Source organism: Theropithecus gelada, unplaced genomic scaffold (genome assembly GCF_003255815.1).
Source record: "Theropithecus gelada isolate Dixy unplaced genomic scaffold, Tgel_1.0 HiC_scaffold_15883, whole genome shotgun sequence".
NCBI classification, from domain to species: Eukaryota; Metazoa; Chordata; class Mammalia; order Primates; family Cercopithecidae; genus Theropithecus; species Theropithecus gelada.
The window spans coordinates 3,067,603-3,087,111 of NW_020257640.1; the positions used below are offsets into that span (position 1 = coordinate 3,067,603).

The 19,509-nt window shown below is 37.5% G+C and overlaps 1 protein-coding gene across 2 annotated transcripts in view; it reads right to left on the reverse strand.

The window, feature by feature from the left end:
• Window positions 1-255: 255 nt before the first annotated feature.
• LOC112617128 (tyrosine-protein phosphatase non-receptor type 4) overlaps window positions 256-19,509 on the reverse strand; it is a 223,098-nt gene continuing 203,844 nt past the window's right edge. The window contains exons 24-28 of one of the 2 annotated variants that reach the window (XM_025373857.1): window positions 16,770-16,916; window positions 14,634-14,762; window positions 11,727-11,875; window positions 9,353-9,488; window positions 256-735 (exon numbers count right to left, since the gene is read on the reverse strand). In XM_025373857.1, the coding sequence (XP_025229642.1) occupies window positions 649-735; window positions 9,353-9,488; window positions 11,727-11,875; window positions 14,634-14,762; window positions 16,770-16,916 (648 nt within the window). In that variant the 3' untranslated portion in view covers window positions 256-648. The remainder of the gene's footprint in view (window positions 736-9,352; window positions 9,489-11,726; window positions 11,876-14,633; window positions 14,763-16,769; window positions 16,917-19,509) is intronic. The other variant, XM_025373856.1, reaches the window with a different exon arrangement.

Consider the following 19,509-nt stretch of genomic DNA (forward strand, 5'->3'; position numbering starts at 1 on the left):
AATCCAAGAGAATTTGTAGATTCATATTTATATTTTCTATAAGATGCTGGTAAATGGACATGTGCAGCATTTCCTGGGAACAGCAAATTCCACCTTTCTTCTTCTGAGCAGCAGGCAGGTCTCTACAGGGGTGTGCAGGGAGAAACGTGCTGCATCCATAGGCAGTGTATTGGCTAATATTAAGAATGATATTGCTAAAATTTTAAAAATAAAATCTGGTAATCAGTATAGTAAGTACGCAAACCACTGCAAAAGACCAGAGCTGACTCCTGATGTTTACTTCTTTTTGCTTTCATGATACAGGTGTATAACAGAGATGATGAGAATTTTGAGCCTTGTTTGTGGCAATTCTACCAAAAGGGGATTGCATGGCACCACTACAAAATTTCATAAATTACCCTGAACATACTCAGTTATTTACTATTTGTTCGGAGCAAAGCATGAAACAGTCTTCAAATACATGAGTTATAGATTTTGAAAGAGTGACATTTTTTAAACATAAAGTGCAACAGTGCTGAAGTTTTCAAAGTTTTTTTGAGTTCTTCATTTTTTTTTTTGTAAAATGCCATTTCCTGCGAGCAGCATTATGGCACAGTGAACATAAGGGAAAGTAGTTTTCCAACACATATCCCAGATTTTTCTGCTTTCTTATTTATTTGATGATGTTGTTAAGGGTTTAACAAAGCCTTCTTCATAAACTTTCAAAATAGCTTCACATACAAATCTGTATTGACTCTGAAAAATAAAATATAAAAAACAGAATTGATCAGAAAAGTCAGAAAACTGCCCTCTTCCCCCCAAAAAGACAAACATCTCACTTGGCTTGCTTACTTAAAAAAAAAAAAACAAAACTGCATAAAGATACCATTTTTCACTAACAGTCTAGACTGGTTAAAAAATAAAGTTTGGCACTATATTTTATTGGCAAAACTCACTTATATGTTGTTGGTAGGAATGTTAAAATACTGCAGCCTCTATAAAGGGGAATTTGGCAGCACATAACAAAATTAACCGAATTTACCTCTTAACCCAGCAATCCCACTTCTAAGAATCTATCCAAAAAATTAACCAGAAAAAGAAACTGAAAACACATATTCACAAGCGAGGCTATTCATTGCCTATTTATAACACAAAAGGTGGAAACAATTTAATTGCCATCAACAGGGACCAGGTGACTACTGTACATTCTCACAGTGGAATACTAGCTAGTTGGGAAGAAAAGGTATAAAAGTCTACAAACTATAGAGTAGGTTATTTTATTAAGTAAAGAAAAGCAAGGTAGGTAAAGTACATGTAATATATTACCTTCATAAAAGAAAGGGAGGAAAATACAAATATCTATGTCGGTACATGTCAAGAAAAAAAAAGCAATGGAAGAATAAATTATTTTAAAAATAGTTTCTTATAAAGGGATGGAGGGAAAAGGGAGCAGGAGAGGTACAGAGACTAGCCTTCATTAAATATACCTTCCTTCTTTTTAGATTTATACTTTGGAATAATGTAAATATAGCATATAATTAAAAAATTTTTAAATCCCTAAGAATTGACAATATCACGAAACTCATCAATGTGCGTATCTAGTTGATGACAACCATATAGAGGAGAGCTATTTGAAGGGGCATTTTCTTTTGAGACGGAGTCTCACTCTGTCACCCAGGCTAGAGTGCAATGGCACAATCTCGACTTACTGCAACCTCTGCCTCCCAGGTTCAAGAGATTCTCCCGCCTCAGCCTCCGGAGTAGCTGAGATTACAGGCACCTGCCACCATGCCCGGCTAATTTTTATACTTTTGTAGAGATAGGGTTTCACCATGTTGGCCAGGCTGGTCTTGAACTCCTGATCTCAGGTGATCCCCACCTGCGTTGGCCTCCCAAAGTGCTGGGATTACAGGTGTGAGCCACCGCACCCGGCCCTGAAGGGACTTTAAAATAGTACTTTGACTGACCATGGTGGCTTGTGCCTGTAATAAAAGCACTTCTGTAGGCCAAGGTGGGAGCATCACTTGTGGTCAGGAATTCAAGACCAGCATGGGCAACATGGCAAGACCCTGTGTCTACAAAAAAAAGAAAAAAAAAATTAAATGGATGCTGTGGCATGTGCCTGTAGTCCTAAGATACTTGGGAGGTGGAGACGGGAGGAACATTTGAGCGAAGGAGGTTGAGGATGCGATGAGTGGTGATCACACTACTGCATACCAGCCTGGCAAGAGAGCAAGACTCTTGTCTCAAAAATACTGCAAACAAACAAACAAATAAACACCTCAGTAAAATTTGACTGAATATCTGTGGGAGAATATACTCAAAGGGCAAAAAGTGCTGTGAAAAAAAGGAAAACTCTTTTTATTAGCCATGCTGTTCATAGTGGTAGTGTTGTTATTTTGAAACAGTTGTGTAATGTGGAGTACTTGTGATATTCTAACTCTTTCACTGCTAATATTGTAGAGAACCAGTATTCTTGTTAAAGATGTAAAAGAAGCTAAGTAAAAACACTGTGGTCCTGAATTTGTATTGGAAGCATAAGCATTAACCTATGATAAATGTATTTTCCTGGTTGTGCAATTTAACATTTTGAGAGACAAAAATTAACCCAAGCAAATAAAAGTCCTTAGTGCCCTTAGGTTGGTGCCTAAAATAGTTTCTCAATACACAGAACCACGCTTCTTGGAGAAACTACTGATTCTAAATCAGGGGCACAAGGTGTACAAGCTGGGCCTGGACATATTTTCTGATAGTAACAAAGCTATCAAAGTTACCAGGGTCTTGACAAAAGGACTCAGAAGCCAAGCTGAACAGGTTCCCACCGGCCAAAAATAGGACAATTTGGGTATCATTAAGAAAAATAACTATAGGCCAGGCACGGTGGCTCACCCCGATAATCCCAGCACTTTGGGAGGTCGAGGTGGACGGATCACCTGAGGTCAAGAGTTCAAGATCAGCCTGACCAACATGGAGAAACCCCATCTTTACTAAAAACAAAATTAGCTGGGCCTGGTTGTGGGTGCCTGCAATCCCAGCTACTCGGGAGGCTAAGGTAGGAGAATTGCTTGAACCTGGGAGGCAGAGGTTGCAGTGAGCCAAGATGGATTACACTCCAGCCTGGGCACCAAGAGCGAACTCGTCTCAAAAAAAACCCAAAAACCAAAAACAAAAAAACTACAATGGGTTGAAACACATCAACTATGTTTAAATCCTTGATTTCAAAATAATACCCAAACAAAAGTTAAGTCATCACCCTTGGAGGAAGCTAGTAAATGATTCATTATATTGAAAGCTTGTAGATAAAGGGAAAGAATCAAATGTTTTTCTTGCCTTCCCTACACATGCTATACTACTTGCTAACCGAATAGTAAATATGAAGTTTCTCTTTAAAGAAGTAGTCCAGCTAATACAGACAGAATGATAGAATTAGAATATCATTATTTTGCAAATCTAAAGAATTAATGAATGCAGGGATTGGTTGCTCAAGGGTGCTAACTTCACAAAAAGAAAGACAATCAGACATTATGTGCTTCTGAAGAAAGAATATATGACCTAAGATGCTTAAGCCATACATGTACCACTTTTAGGAAACACAGAGAACACCACCTTGAGGATGTAAACTGGCAAAATTCACGCCGTTGGAAATACATTTCAAATAACCTGATTCGTTTATCAAATAAATTACCAAAAAAAAAAAAAAAAAAAAAGACAAGATATGAAGGAGGAAGTTTTCAATTAAAAGAGATTTAAGAGACATATAAACCAATCAAAATGTGTAGACTATATCTGAATTCTGATTTTAAACAAATTATAAAAACAAAACCAAAAGCCCATGTGTTCTATGATCCAGAAATTCCTCTTCTAGGTGTATACCTGAAAGAAATGAAAGCAGGGCCTCAAAGAGATCTTTATACGTCCATATTCTTAGCAGCATTATTCACAAAAGGCAAAAGGCAAAAGCAACCCTGTCCACTGATAGATAGATAAATGAATAAAGAAAATGTGGTATGTTCACTCTTAGAAAGGAAAGAAATTCTGACTTATGCTACAACTTGGATGAATCTTGAGGTCATTAATCTAAGTGAAATAAGTCAATAAGAAAAAGACAAATACATGAATTTACTTACATAAAGTATCTAGAGTAGTCAAACTCAAAGAAACAGAAAGTAGGATGGTGGTTACCAAGGGCTGAGGGGAGGAGAAAAATGGGAGTTTTTTAATGGGTACAGTTTTGGTTTTGCAAGAAATTGCAAATTGGTTGCAAAAAAACGTAAGTATAATTAACACGACTAAACTGTATATTTAAAAATGGTTGAGCTGGTAAATTTTATGTGTATTTTGCCATAATTAAAATCTTTTAAAAAATCCTATTATGTAAGAATATAGATATAAGATATCAAGAAAATGCAAGCAAACCAAATCAAGCAATACATAAAAAGCATTACATACTATGTCCAAGTGAGATTTATCTCAGGAACGCAAGGTCAACTTAACATCTAAAAATCAATGTAATATACCACCTTAATAGAATAAAAGACCAAAAACCACATGATATCTCAGATGCAGGAAAAGCACTTAACAAAACTGAACACACTTTCAGGATGAAAACATTCAATGAACAAGTAACAAAGGGATCTTCTTCAACTTGATAAAGGGCATTTATAAACAATCCATGGCTAATATGATAATTAGTGAAAATCTAAAAACTTTCCCTCTAAGATTAGGAAGAAGACAAGTGTTTTGGTCTCATCACTTCTATTCAACATTGTACTGGAGGTTCTATCCAGGATATTTATTATTATTATTATTATTATTATTTTTGAGACGGAGTCTCGCTGTGCTCCCAGGCTGGAGTGCAGTGGCGTGATCTCGGCTCACTGCAAGCTCCGCCTCCCGGGTTCACGCCATTCTCCCGCCTCAGCCTCCCAAGTAGCTGAGACTACAGGCGCCCGCCACCACGCCCAGCTAGTTTTTTGTATTTTTAGTAGAGACGGGGTTTCACCATGTTAGCCAGGATAGTCTCGATCTCCTGATCTCGTGATCCACCCGCCTCAGCCTCCCAAAGTGCTGGGATTACAGGCTTGAGCCACCGCGCCCGGCCTATCCAGAATATTTATAAAAGAAAGACAAAGAAAAAGGAAAGAGGCATCTAGACTGGAAAGAAGTAATTTATCTCTATTTGCAAATGACATGATGACATGATCCTGTCAATACAAAATCTTAAGAAATTCACTCTCTCACACACAAAACTATTGGTTAAAAAAGTAAACAATTCTATTTACAATAGCACCAAAACATACTAAAATACTGAGAAATAAGTTTAAATAAATGCAAGACTTGCATGCTGAAAACTACAATTAAAATTAAAGAATACCTAACTAAACAGAAAGACCATCCTGTGTTCATGCTTTGCAAGATGTAATATCACTATTAGAACAATACTTCCCAATTTGATCTAGAGATTCAACCCAATCCCTGTGAACATTCTGGCTGCCGTCTTTTTTTGTTTGTTTTTCCGGAAAGAATAAACTTATTCAAAATTCATATGAAAATGCAAGGGACACAGAATGGCTAAATCAAGCTGGAAAATGAAAGAGTTACGGATTTACATTTCTTGATTTTAAATTTTACAACAAAGCTACACTAATGATGACAGTGTAGTACTAGCATAGGAACAGAGATACAGATCAATGGAATAGAATTAAAAGTCTAGAAATAAGCCCTTACATTTGTGGTCAACTGATTTTTGAGAAGAGCCCTGAGATAATTCAACAGGAAAGAACAGTCATTTTAACAAATGGTGCTGGGACAAGTGGGTAACCACATGCAACAGTTAAGTTGGAACCCTACCTCAAACCACACACAATAATTAACTCAAAATGGATCAGTCTTAAATGCGAGAGCTAAAACTATAAAACTTGTAGACTCATTGATGGGTTAGGTAATAATTTCTCATCTATGATACCAAAAGCACAAGCGATAAAGGAAAAACAGATAAACCAGACTTCATCAAATTCAAAACTTCTGTGCATCAACTATTATAATCAAGAAAACAAAAAAAGAAAATGGAAGCAAATATTTGCAAACCACAGATCTGATCAGAAGCTTTTATCCAGAAAATATAAAAAAAACCTTACAACTCGACAATAAAATGACAGCCAAATTCAAAAATAGGCAAAAGATTTGAACAGTTCTCCAAAAAATATATACAAAAAAATAGCTAATTATCACATGAAAAGATGCTTAACATCATTAGTGATATGGTTTAGCTAGCTGTGTGCCCTCACCCAAATCTCATGTCAAATAGTAATTCCCAGTGTTGGAGGAAACGCCTTGTGGGAGATGACTGAATAATGGGGGCAGACCTCCTCCTTTCTGTTCTCGTGACAGAGTTCTCTACAAGACCTGGTTGTTTGAAAGTAGGCAGCACCTCCTGCTTCTTTCTGTCTCTCTCCTGCGGGCCATGTGAAGATATGCTTGCTTCCCCTTTGCCTTCCACCGTGATTGTAAGTTTCCTGAGGCCTTCCAGTCACGCTTCCTGTACAGCCTGGGGGCACTGAGTCAATTAAGCCTCTTTTCTTTATAAATTACCCAGTCTCAGGTGTTTATTATAGCAGTGTGAAAACAGACTAATACAATTAGTTATCAGGGAAATGCAAAACAAATTCACAATGAGATACTACTTCATACCCGGCAGGATAGAGAGTAACATGTGTTGACAATGATGTGAAGAAAACAAAATCCTCATACACTGCTGGAGGAACTGCAAAATGGTACAGAAAATTTGGAAACATCTGGCAGTTCCTCAAAAGGTTAATCAGAATGAAAACATGACCTGGCAATTCCACTCCTGGGTATACCCAAGATAAATGAAAACGTATGTTCACATAAAAATTCATGGCAGCATAACTCATAATAGCCAAAAAGTGGATACAAACCAAGTAAATGTCCATCAACAGATTAACGGATGAACAAAATGTGGTAAAAATCCTTATAATGAAATATTATTGAACAATAAAAAGGAACGAGGTAATGATACATACTGCAGTACAGATAAACTTTTAAATATGCTACTTAAAAGAAGCCAGTTAGAAAAGACCAAACTGTATGATCTCATTTATATAAAAGGTCCAGAATAGGCAAATCTATGGAGAAAGAAAGTAGACTGGTGATTGCCTAGGTTGGAGGTTGGGGGTTGGGGGAGGTTAGAGAGGGTATGAGAGGAAATGGGAATAATTGTTAATGAGCTTGGATTTTTTTTGGGTGGGTATGAAGATGTTTTAAAAATTATATAGCTGGGCATGGTGGCTCATGCCTGTAATCCCAGCACTTTGGGAGGCCAAGGTGTGTGGATCACCTGAGGTCAGGAGTTCAAGACCAGCCTGGCCAACATGGAGACACCCTGTCTCTACTTAAAATACAAAAATTAGCTGGGCATGGTGGCGGGTGCCTGTAATCCCAGCTACTCGGGAGGCTGAGGCAGGAGAATTGCTTGAACCCAGAAGGCGGAGGTTGCACTGAGCCGAGATCATGCCATTGCACTCCAGCCTGGGCAACAAGAGCGAAACTCTACCTCCAAAAAAAAAAATTAATTAAAAAAAAAAATTATATAGTAGCGATGGTTGCAAGCCTCTGTAATACACAAAACCCACTGAATTGTACACGTTAAGCGGCTGAATTTTATGGTATGTGAATTGTATTTTAATAAAGCTGTTATAAATTTAAAAGGACGGTTTTTAGGAAACAACTAGAAATTTAAATACTGGCAATTTGATAATATTAAGAAATTGATTACAGTTCAGCGTGATAATGGTACTGTGTTTTTATTTAAAAGGAAAATCAATCCTTATCTTTTAGAGATACACACTAAAATACTATGAACAAAATGATATATCTAAGATTTGCTTCAAATACAGGGAAAGTGAACAGCTATACAGATGAAACAATATGGCAAATGTGGGATCTGAGTATAAACATGATGTTCATTATATTGCCTATGTTTGAAATTTTCTGTAATTAGAAACCAGGCTGGGCATGGTGACTCATGCCTGTAATCCCAACACTTTGGGACACTGAGGTGGCAGGATAGCTTGAACCCAGGAGTTCAAGATCAGCCTAAGCAACATAGTAAGATCCCCTCTCTACCAAAAATAAAAAAATCAGCCCACTGTGGTGGCTTATGCCAGTAGTCCCAGCAGAGGTGGGAGGATTGTTAAGCTTGGGAGGCTGAGGCTGCAGTGAGTTATGATCACACCCCTGCATGCCAGCCTGGGCAACAGAGTGAGACTCTTGCCTCACAAAACAAGAACAAAAAAATTATAGGCACTTACTGGATCACATAGGTCAATTTCCTTCAAGTAACCTATTTCACCAACAATGCTATTATTTCACAATGGTTTAATCAGTACAAAAGATAATTTTAACACTAAAATTCCATGATTCCTCCTTTGGCTCCCAAAGCATAATTAACACTCAGTGTAGAATACACTAAAAAGTACCTTAATTTCTGTAATTTTTGCTGTGGTAATGTAAGTTCTTTTTTTTTTTTTTTTTTTTTTTTGGGAGTCTTGTTCTGTTGCCCAGGCTGGAGTACAGTAGCGCGATCTTGGCTCACTGCAAGCTCCGCCTCCCGGGTTCATGCCATTCTCCTGCCTCAGCCTCCCAAGTAGCTGGGACTACAGCTGCCCACCACCACGCCCGGCTAATTTTTTTTGTATTTTTAGTAGAGACGGGGGGGTTTCACCGTGTTAGCCAGGATGGTCTCGATCTCCTGACCTTATGATCCGCCCGCCTCGGCCTCCCAAAGTGCTGGGATTACAGGCGTGAGCCACCACGCCCGGCCGCTACAATGTAAGTTCTTATGTAAAAAGAAAAACAATTTCACCACAGCTATTTCACAGAAAGCAGGTCTATCAAGATTCTCCAGTTCAGGGATACTATCATTCTCAGCATTCCACTTGACTAAATAATACAAAACAAGTTCCTCTGGGCCTGTTTAAACACTCAAGATTTAATATGCCAGGCAACTTGCATGTTAGCAAAACTTTTTCTGTAAAAAGTCAGATATTAAATATTTTAGAAATAGCAGGCCTTACGGTACTGTTGCAACTTCTAAACTCTGCAGCTATAATATCAAAGTAGGCATAGACAAATGAGCATGGCTGTGTTCCGCTAAAATTTTATTTACAAAAACAAGTGACAGGCCAGATTTGACTACTGGGCAGTAGTTTGCTTACCCCTGTGCTAGAGCTTATTTGACCATGGCAAGGAATTGAAAAGATAAAAAAGGATAAAAATGTGATTTAGAATACACATTGGTAACAAAAATCATCATGTTAAGAATATACACTTGTACATGAAGTGCAATACTCACAGGTGTTTGGATCATCATGGCTCGTTGATCTCTCATTGTTCTTACAATATCTAGTGGATAAACTGGCTGATTGCATTCAATGAGACACATGGCTGTTTCCATAGTAATAAGAACCCCAGTTCTTCCGATTCCAGCACTAAAAAAGACAAATATAGGCAAGATCCTACTGATACTATTCTGTTATACTATTTGTGGCTTTTGTGCATAAAACTGAATTATAATATAGAAGAACAATATCATTTTAATATTTTATATTATAAAAGTAGGAAGCCAAATACAGAATATTTTGAAAACAGAAAAAAAAATGCACTTACTCATTTAATATTAATTAAATGTTCTGTACCTTCCATCTACCACATTAGTTGGAAAAATACTATTTTAAAGGAGTTAAATTTCAGTTTTTAAAATCTGAATAAGGAATAGAAGCTTACTGGAGCAACTCCTCTTTAAAATTCAAAATGATAGAATGACAATAATAAGCCATCAATGAATGCACAAAAGACAACAATATTTTACACTCAAATATATCTTTTTTTTTTTTTGAGACAGAATCTCGCTCACGCCTAGGCTGGAGTGCAGTAGTGAGACCTCCACTCACTGCAACCTCTACTTCCTGGGCTCAAGTGATTCTCCTGCCTCAGCCTCTCGAGTAGCTGGGATTATAGATGTGTGCAACCATGCCTGGCTAATATTTTTTGTATTTTTAGCAGACATGGGGTTTCAACATGTTTGTCAGGCTGGTCTCGAACTCCTGACCTCAGGTGATCTGCCCGCCTCAGCCCCCAAAGTGCTGGGATTCCAGGCGTGGGCCACCGCTCCCGGTCTCATTTTAAATAAAATTTAAATTAAATTTTACCATTGAGATAGCCAAGAACAACTTTTTAACTTCTAATCTGTGAACATGAATGTAGTAGTCATCAGGGACTTGGGATATAAAATGGTGTTTCACCACTCTTGTTACTTTACCTCCCAAATTTTGGTCTATAATCTGTTTTGATGATTTGAAACTCTACTCTTAAAATGTGTTGGAAAGTTTAAGGATAAAGAGATACCTCAATATATCCTCTGAATAAATCACTTAACAAAGGTGGCCATAATAGGGAGGGAACAACTGTCTCCTAATCTCTGGATCAGTAGCAGTAAAGCCTGGAGTCACTGTATTTGGCCCTTTGAGGGCAGAAGGGGACCTCGGTCTCAAAGAAAGAAAGAGTAGCCTGCTGTTTACTTAAAAGCTTTTAGAAGTAGCATATCCTTTGGTAGGGTCACTTCAAGAGAGGTAGGAGTACTCAATGAATGTCTTAAGAGAAGCCATAGGCAAGGAAGAAGGAAGGGAATCTAAATATTAGGCTATAACCTAATGCCTAAGCCATTGTCTGAATGTGTCCCATAAAATTCCTATGTTAAAACTTAATCACCAATGTGATAATATTAGAAGGTGGAACCGGTGAGGCATGGTGGCTCACACCTGTAATCCCAGCACTTTGGGAGGCTGAAGTAGATCTGTGGATCCCTTGAGCCCAGGAGCTCCCAGCCTGGGCAACATGGCAAAAACCCACCTTTACAAAAAAATACAAAAATTAGCCAGGTTTGGTGGTGTACCTGTACCTCCAGCTACTTGGGGGGCGGGGGCGGGGGCGGGGGCTGAGGCAGGAGGATCACTTGAGCCTGGGAGGCAGAGGTTACAGTGAGCTGTGATCATGCCATTGCACTCCAGCCTGTGTGACAGTGTGAGACTCCAACTCAAAAATAAAAAGAAAAGGTGGGACCCTTTGGAGGTGATTAAGTCATGAGGGCTGATGGGATTAGAGCCCTTATAAAACGACTTCAGACAGCGGGTTCACCCCTTCTGTCCCTTCTAGCATGTGGGGAAACAGTATTCGTCCCGTCCAGAGAATGACACAACAAAGTATCGTAATGGAAGCAGAGAGCAGCCCTCATCAGACCCTCATGAGAACCTGTGTGTACCCTGATCTTGAACTTCCCAGCCTCCAGAAGTATAACAAATGCATTTCTGTTCCTTTTAAATTACCCAGTCTTAAATATTTTGTTACATAGCACAAATGCACTAAGACAGCCCACAGTACTGTATTTCATCAAATCTATTGTAAATTGTTAAGACCAATTTCAGAGGTGTCAAAATATGAAAAGGAGGAGCATTTAAGAATCAGTGCAATCAGTATTATTTTTATGTCTTATGATAAAGTTACTGCCAATCATATGTTAGAACATATCTTTTGCCTTCTACCTTCAGAGCATAGCTTTGAGTTCTAATTATTACAGTGACAATAACAACATAAGGACAAAATATGTACTCTCTTTTAAAAATGACTTATCTGTTCATCTATACATTCATAAAAGATGGAAAACAGAATACCTGCAATGGACAACAACAGGTTCTTCCTTGCCAGCCCTCTTGTTTCGTACATGACAAACAAAATCTAGAAAGTCACTCGAATCATCAGGGACTCCATGGTCAGGCCAGGCTATGTACTGGATCTGAGTGAGTGGACGACTTTCATTTTTCTAAGAACAAATGAAAAATTATGCACCTTGACGTATGCATTATTTAAATTGTCCCTATAAACCTCATAAAATTAATCAGGAAAGAAGGGAGGGGGAGATAGAAAACTAAACACAGCTTGCAGCACACTTAGCATTGATCATTAGTTCAGCTGTTCTCTGACCCGCTTCCTCATAGTTGTGTGGTGCCTGCTGCCTCAATCCCAGAGACCCCATTACAAGATTATAGTTCCCCTTAACTGCTCTACAGATAACAACTTGGGACATTATGAAATGTTAAATTGCCCCTTTGAGACGTTCTTTTGGGTCCTGCAGACCAATGAAACTACTGACTCAGTCGGTCTAAAGGACCCTGAGATAAGCTAACTCACCAAAGAATGCAGTTTCCACCTCCTGATGATTTCATCCACCTTATCCCAACCAATCAACGACCTTAATTTCCCAGCCCCTTGCTCTCCACCATCCCCTTCAAAACCCCATCCCAGATCTCATCTCCTCGGGGAGATGATTTGAGGGTCTCTTCCCATCTCCTTGTTCGGTACCCGGTGATCATTAAACTCTTTATCTGCTGCATCCCTGCTGTCTCAGTGTATTGGTCTGTTATTGCACAGCAGGAATATGAACCTGTTGGTACTATGACATTATCTTTAAAATATATTCATGTCATTGGAATTTTAGAAGGAAAGCAAAACCAACCACTCCTCTTCTCCACCAAAAGTTATGTATAAACTCATTAGAATGCAAAATTTCAACAAAAGGGAAAGAAACTATTTTATAGAAATAGTTGTATCCATTTAAGTAATGGCTAATTACATTACTACTCTTTTTATAACTCAATTTTTATATGTGTAAAGTATTTTTAAAATGATAATCAAGTACATAGGTAGAAACAAATTAAGAACCAGAGAAATGCTTAAAGAAAACTAATGAATTCTTGGGCGAGCAAAAATGGTAAAGTAAAAAACATTTTTTGTGAACAAAGCTGAACTAATCCTCATACAATACAGATGAAATTATGGAAATCAGAAGAATAAAATCTCAAGATAAATGTATATTAAAAATTGGAGTTAATAAAAACACAAAGTCAAATCAGTGAGATTAATTCTTTTTGGAGAGCCAAGGTTACTATAATGGAGACAGTAAGAGTATTAGGTTTAGATACATCTTGGTTCAAATCTTGACTCTGCCAGTTATGGCATTCGATGTTTCAGAAAATAATTTCCTTCAACTGAAAAATGAAATAACATCTATACTTTAAAGCATCAGTCTTATGCTAAAAAGACTCCATGAGAGGACCTGTAAATCACCCAATCAGCTACTTGGCAGCACATACTCAATAAACCGTTGCTACGGTCATTCAAGACTATGATTATAACTATGGTTATTGCCATTTACACTAAAGAGAGCTTCCTGAAAAGTAAAAGGTATTCAAGACTTGAGGTAATATCTGCTATCATTAATCCATTCATGTATGTATTTATCTATGGGAGCAAACTTATTTTCCCAATAACGTTTGGCTCAAACTTTAGAAACTAACTCATGTCTTAGTTCTAATGTACTCAGGGTGTGTAAAGAAAAGCCACTATGGTACATAAAACTGTCACGGATAATCTACAGGTGGAGTATAATAGAGACTATGCTAAAGATAGACATTATTTTATATAAACATACATAGCCTATCTTTCAGTACCTATTTGAGAAAACGAAGAAATGTTGTATTGGCTTGACCTGTTACACTAGACCATGAGCTACACAGTATATGTCCCAAACCCTAAATTCATTCTGATGGACTCTAGCCCATAAAATATTGAAATTTTTAAATTCTTGTAATTTTAGCTTCATTCAAGGCCAGATTCCTTTTCTATAAATTAGCACAACTTCTGGCTTCTTCCCTTTTAGTAAGTAAGGCTCTATCTCTCTGGTTTCCTTTAATCATGCTCTTGGGGTTGGAGGGGAATTCTCATTTCCAAAGGCTTGACCATTGATAGGATAGTCCTGGGCACTCATAGCTTGGGCTATTTGCTCTTCTCTAGCAGTTATTTCCTTTTTTTGGTCCCTTTCAAAACCAAAGGTGGTTGGCAGGGGGATATCTAGCTGCAGGCAGAGAAAGTAGGGTGCACTGTCTCTAGCAGCCTTACAGAACTGGCAGCATGATGCTCTCCTGATACATCTTCCAATTGGGATACTGAGCCATCATTTATTAATCAGTTTCAATTGAAGCCAAGGGGACTGACTCAGGCAGAATTAAGAGCTGGCAATTATAAATCTACACCCCATCTGCTGTCAGAAGGTCCTGGTTACAACCTTTTCCTTCTTAATACATAGCGGACTGTGAAGTTGCTCTCCTCTACTCTTTTAAAAAAGGAAAATAATTTAATAGCTTTCTATTGTTTTTTCCATTTCCACAGACACACCCAAATACTGTACTGACACTACTTGGAGTAAAAGTTTTTTTATAATGAAACATACCTAAATAGCTATTCTGAATAGGCAAAGTAGTAACTGTAGTAAGTATTATTTACTAGACTACTTTTTCACTGATCATTCATATCGAGTCATAGAAACTAAAGAAAAACATTAATTATGTAATAGAATAGAATACTCTTAATAAAATTCCAAAGTACCCCATTAAAGCAGATAAATAATTCAATAATTTTTATAGTATTTCCAAGTAACCAATACTCAAACTAAAAACATTTTCAGCTTTCAGTCTTTACCTTGAACACAACAGTTCTAATGAACAGACATTTGGCCTTCTTACCTCTTGGTTAAACAGTGTCATCTTCCTGAAGATATAGGCAGTGTTTCCTTCTTCAGAGTGGCAGGTAACTTGGTAGCATCCATAAGATGAACTGCCTGTGGGTTCTGGCCAATATTGGTGACATTTAACCTGATATTGATATAAATAAATAAAAAATAAAAAAAATTATATACATACGGATTCAAGTTCTATTTTTAAAAATGTTTTAATTTTTAATAAATTTCAAACTCACAGAAAAGTTACAATAATAATTTAATAAATTTCATCTAGATTTGCTGACCAGTTTTTTTTTTTTTTTTTTTTTTTTAAGAGATGGAGTTTTGCTCTTGTTGCCCAGGCTAGAGTGCAATGGCAGGATCTTGGCTCACTGTAACCTCTGCCTCTTGGGTTCAAGCGATTCTCCTGCCTCAGCCTCCCAAGTAGCTGGGATTACAGGCATGTGCCATCAAGCCTGGCTAATTTTGTATTTTTAGTAGAGATGGGGTTTCACCACATTGGTCAGGCTGGTGTTGAACTCCTGCCCTCAGGTGATCCACCCACCTTGGCCTCCCAAAGTGCTGGGATTACAGGTGTGAGCCACTGCGCCCAGCCGACATTTTTTCTTTGTCACCTTTTTTCCTTTGTAATAGTAAGTACTCTGGCTATATTTTGAGACAGCAAAAATCCTCACTGAATCTTAAGATTTTTTTTTTTTTTTTTGAGACAGAGTCTCGCTCTGTAGCCCAGGCTGGAGTGCAGTGGCGGATCTCAGCTCACTGCAAGCTCCACCTCCCGGGTTTACGCCATTCTCCTGTCTCAGCCTCCCCAGTAGCTGGGACTACAGGCGCCCGCCACCTCGCCCAGCTAGTTTTTTTTTGTATTTTTTTAGTAAAGATGGGGTTTCACTGGGTGAGCCAGGATGCTCTCGATCTCCTGACCTCGTGATCCGCCCGTCTCGGCCTCCCAAAGTGCTGGGATTACAGGCTTGAGCCACTGCGCCCAGCCAAGATTTTTTAAAACAGCTGTAATGACAAGTAATTCATGTACCATACCACTCACTTGTTTAACGTATACAATAGTTTTTAGTATATTCACAGAACTGTGCAACCATCACCACAATCACTTTTAGAACATTCCCATTACACCCAAAATAAACCCTACACCAATTAGTAGTCACTGTTCATTCTTCCTCATCTGTTCCCCCATCCTTACCCCAGATCTAGACCACCACTAATCTACTTCACGTCCCTACAGAGTTGCCTATCCTAGACATTTCATATAAATGCAATCATACAATATGTGGTCTTTTTGACCTCTTTCACTATGCTAAGTGTTTTCCAGGTTTACCCATGTTGTAGTATGTATCACTACTTCGTTCCTTTTTATTGCCAAATAATATCCAACGATAAGACTACACCACATTTTATTTGTATATTTGAGTTGTTTCTACATTTTGGCCATTATAAATAATGCTGCTATGAATGCTCATGTACAAATTTTTGTGTGGACAAACTTTTTCAATTCTTTCGGATTTAGGAACGGAAGTACTAAGTTATACCAACTCGACGTTTAACTTTTTGAGGAACTACAAGACTGTTTTCCAAAATGGCTGGATGATTTTACAAACCCACCATAGGAGGGTTCTGTTTTTTCCATATCATCCCTAGAACTTGTTATTATAGGTCCTTTTTATTTTAGCCATCCTCTTGGCTATAAAGTCTCATTAAGGTTTTGATCTGCATCTCCCTGATAATGATGTTGAGCATCTTTTCTTGTGCTTCTTAGCCATTTGTATATCTTCTTTGGAGAACTGGCTATTCAGATCTGTTGCCCATTTTTTATTTAAATATTGCATTATTTATTTTACTGTTGAGTTGTAAAAAGTTCCATATATACATTAGATACAAGCCCCTGAACAGATGTACATTAATCCCTTTAAATAATAACAATGACAGTAATGGCTAACACTTATGTCACATTTATTTATGTGTTAGTCACAGTTTTATGCACTTAACCATGATGATTTAAAACAAGAAACCACAAGAAAAGAAGACTAAAGGTTACAAAGGCTTAAATAAACATGAATATTTTGACTACATATGTGCAGTATAATTTGAAAAAAGTCCAAACAATGTGTAAGATTCAACTATGACTTACTCTGCCACGTTCAACTTGTGTGGTCAACATTACAACCATAGAGGAGCCTTGTTCCCAAGTCATCTGCCAAAAATCTGTACAAGTGTGTGGTAATGGCCCTTGACAAGCAATGTACTGATTTATAATGCTGGAAGAAGGGATTTCCATCTAAAAAGAAAAGGGCATGAAAATAAAATGTTTTGCATTACTTTTTACAGTAATCAGGAATATGAAAATCATCCACTAATTGTTATAGTGAATACAACTAATCTCAATGAACTGCCGTCAGTAAAACAAATCTTTATTAACAATTTCTTATTTTATCTGTAGAAGAAAGTTCATGGCAATGTTCAACAGTCATAGATATTTATCTTTTAATTAGTGGAAATAAGAATTTAAATATTTTCCAAATATTTTCCTGGGCTCAAGCAATCCTCCTGCTTTGGCATCCCAAAGTGCTGAGATTACAAGTGTGAGCCACACCCGGCCTATTATGATTTTTAAAAGCAGCTTAACCCAGAATTCTGTTTCAGAGGCAGAGACGTAGTAAAGAAATAAAAAATACCTATCTGTAAATAGTGTATGGGTAAAATTTGTGAGGAACAAAAATTCTGCCATTGGTTTTAGCTTGAATTTTTACATATAAAATAACTTTAGAGGATATCAGAATAATATTTAAAATTCATAATTTTCACAAAGAGGTAAGATAGTATTTGGGAAAGCTGAGTCATCAGTCATTATCCTACTACATTTTGAGATTAAATTTTTTTAAAAAACGTGATATATGCACATGACAATTCAAAGAATAACAAAGAGTGAATAAAGAAAGTCTCTTCTGGCCAGGCGCAGTGGCTCAAGCCTGTAATCCCAGCACTTTGGGAGGCCAAGACGGGCAGATCGTCAGGTCAGGAGATCGAGACCATCCTGGCTAACACGGTGAAACCCCGTCTCTACTAAAAAAATACAAAAAATTAGCCGGGCGAGGTGGCGGGCGCCTGTAGTCCCAGCTATCGGGGAGGCTGAGGCAGGAGAATGGCGTAAACCCGGGAGGTGGAGCTTGCAGTGAGCTGAGATCCGGCCACTGCACTCCAGCCTGGGCGACAGAGCGAGACTCTGTCTCAAAAAAAAAAAAAGAAAGTCTCTTCTCCCATTTCAGCTTCTAGTTTACACCCAGGAAGGTAATCTTTCTCTCAGTTTGTCATATAACTTTATCAGAGATATTCTATATACAACACACAAACGTATATGCAAAACTAACTTTCCACTTTTCTGTAAAACTGTTTTTTAAAAATGGTAGCATACTATATATAATGTTGTTCTGCTTCTTATTTCTCTTTTTTACTTCATCTTCAAGATCATGTTTGATTAGCAAATAAAATTTCATTCTTTTAAATGGCTCTACTGTATAAATATACAACATAATATTTCATACAGATTTAAGGCCCTCATGTTTTTTATTTTTGTAATCTTGCCCCAACCTGCCCTCACTTGACAGCAAAATCTGACCTGAACTGACCTAAGACTATTTGTACTCTTTATTAGTCTTACTTAGGGAGAATATCTATAGTTTGCTGTTAACTATTCAGATATATTGATTACAGGGCACTTGTCCCATAGCCAGCCAGCGATGTTACTTATTATAGTATATGGTATATGTACTAAACACACTTTCAAAATTCCAAAAATTCGAAATCCAAAAGCATATTTTTCTATACCCTCCCACTCACTGTCCCTTTATGTGAAGAAGGAGGTCTTCCTCTGTTGCCTACGCAGGTCTCAAACCCCTGGGTTGAAGCTATCCCTCCAGCCTATGCCTCTCTTCAGTGTTGGGATTATAGGCATGCACTACTGCGCCTGGCCCCATATTTAACCTAAGGTTTCACATAAAGGATGTGGACCTACATGTAGTATTATCAAATTTTTGTTCTTTCAATCTCATAGGTGAAATAGTAATTCCTTGAAGTTTTCATTTGCACTTTTGTTTTTTGTAAATCGCATGTATTTTTCATTTAACTCTGATACTATTTTTCCAAGTGTTAAAACAGTATTGTGGTTTTGCTACCACAAAAAAAGGCCTTATCAGAGGTATATTCTTAAGTAGCTAATCCTCCATCAAGGATTCTCAATTTGCAAATTTGACTACTTGCTAAAATATATTCATAACCTTTAAAACAATTGCAGGGATTTCTTGGTCATGTAGTAGACATACAGCAGTGAAAAATTTGAGTGATCTGAAGACATGCACATTTCCAAGTGAGATCAAACAAACCAACTCTGACATCTTGTTTTACCTCTCATACTGTAAACAAGTGACCTTTTTGCATTCTATGTAGTGCCATACTTTTCACCTTTTGGTTTTTTTTTTTTTAACTAGTAATTTTGCTGTTTAAAAATGGCCCCCAAGTATAGTTTTAAAGTGCTGACTAGCGTTTCTAAGTTCAAGAAGGATGAGATATACCTCATGGAGGAAATATGTGTTAGATAAGCTTCCTTGAGGCATGAGTTATAGTGCTGTTGACTATGAGTTAAAGGTTAATGGATCAGCAATATATATTAAATAAAGTGTTTTTAAACAGAAACAACATTATGTATTTATTGGCTAATGAAAATGTTGTGACTTTAGGCCTGGGGGAACCTAACCCTGTATTTTCCCTAGAAGCAATGATTAAATACTCCCTAATTTAGCACGTACAAAGACTTTCTAGAGTATGACAACATCGAATGGTGAAAATTAACCCAATTTACATATACAGTGATATAT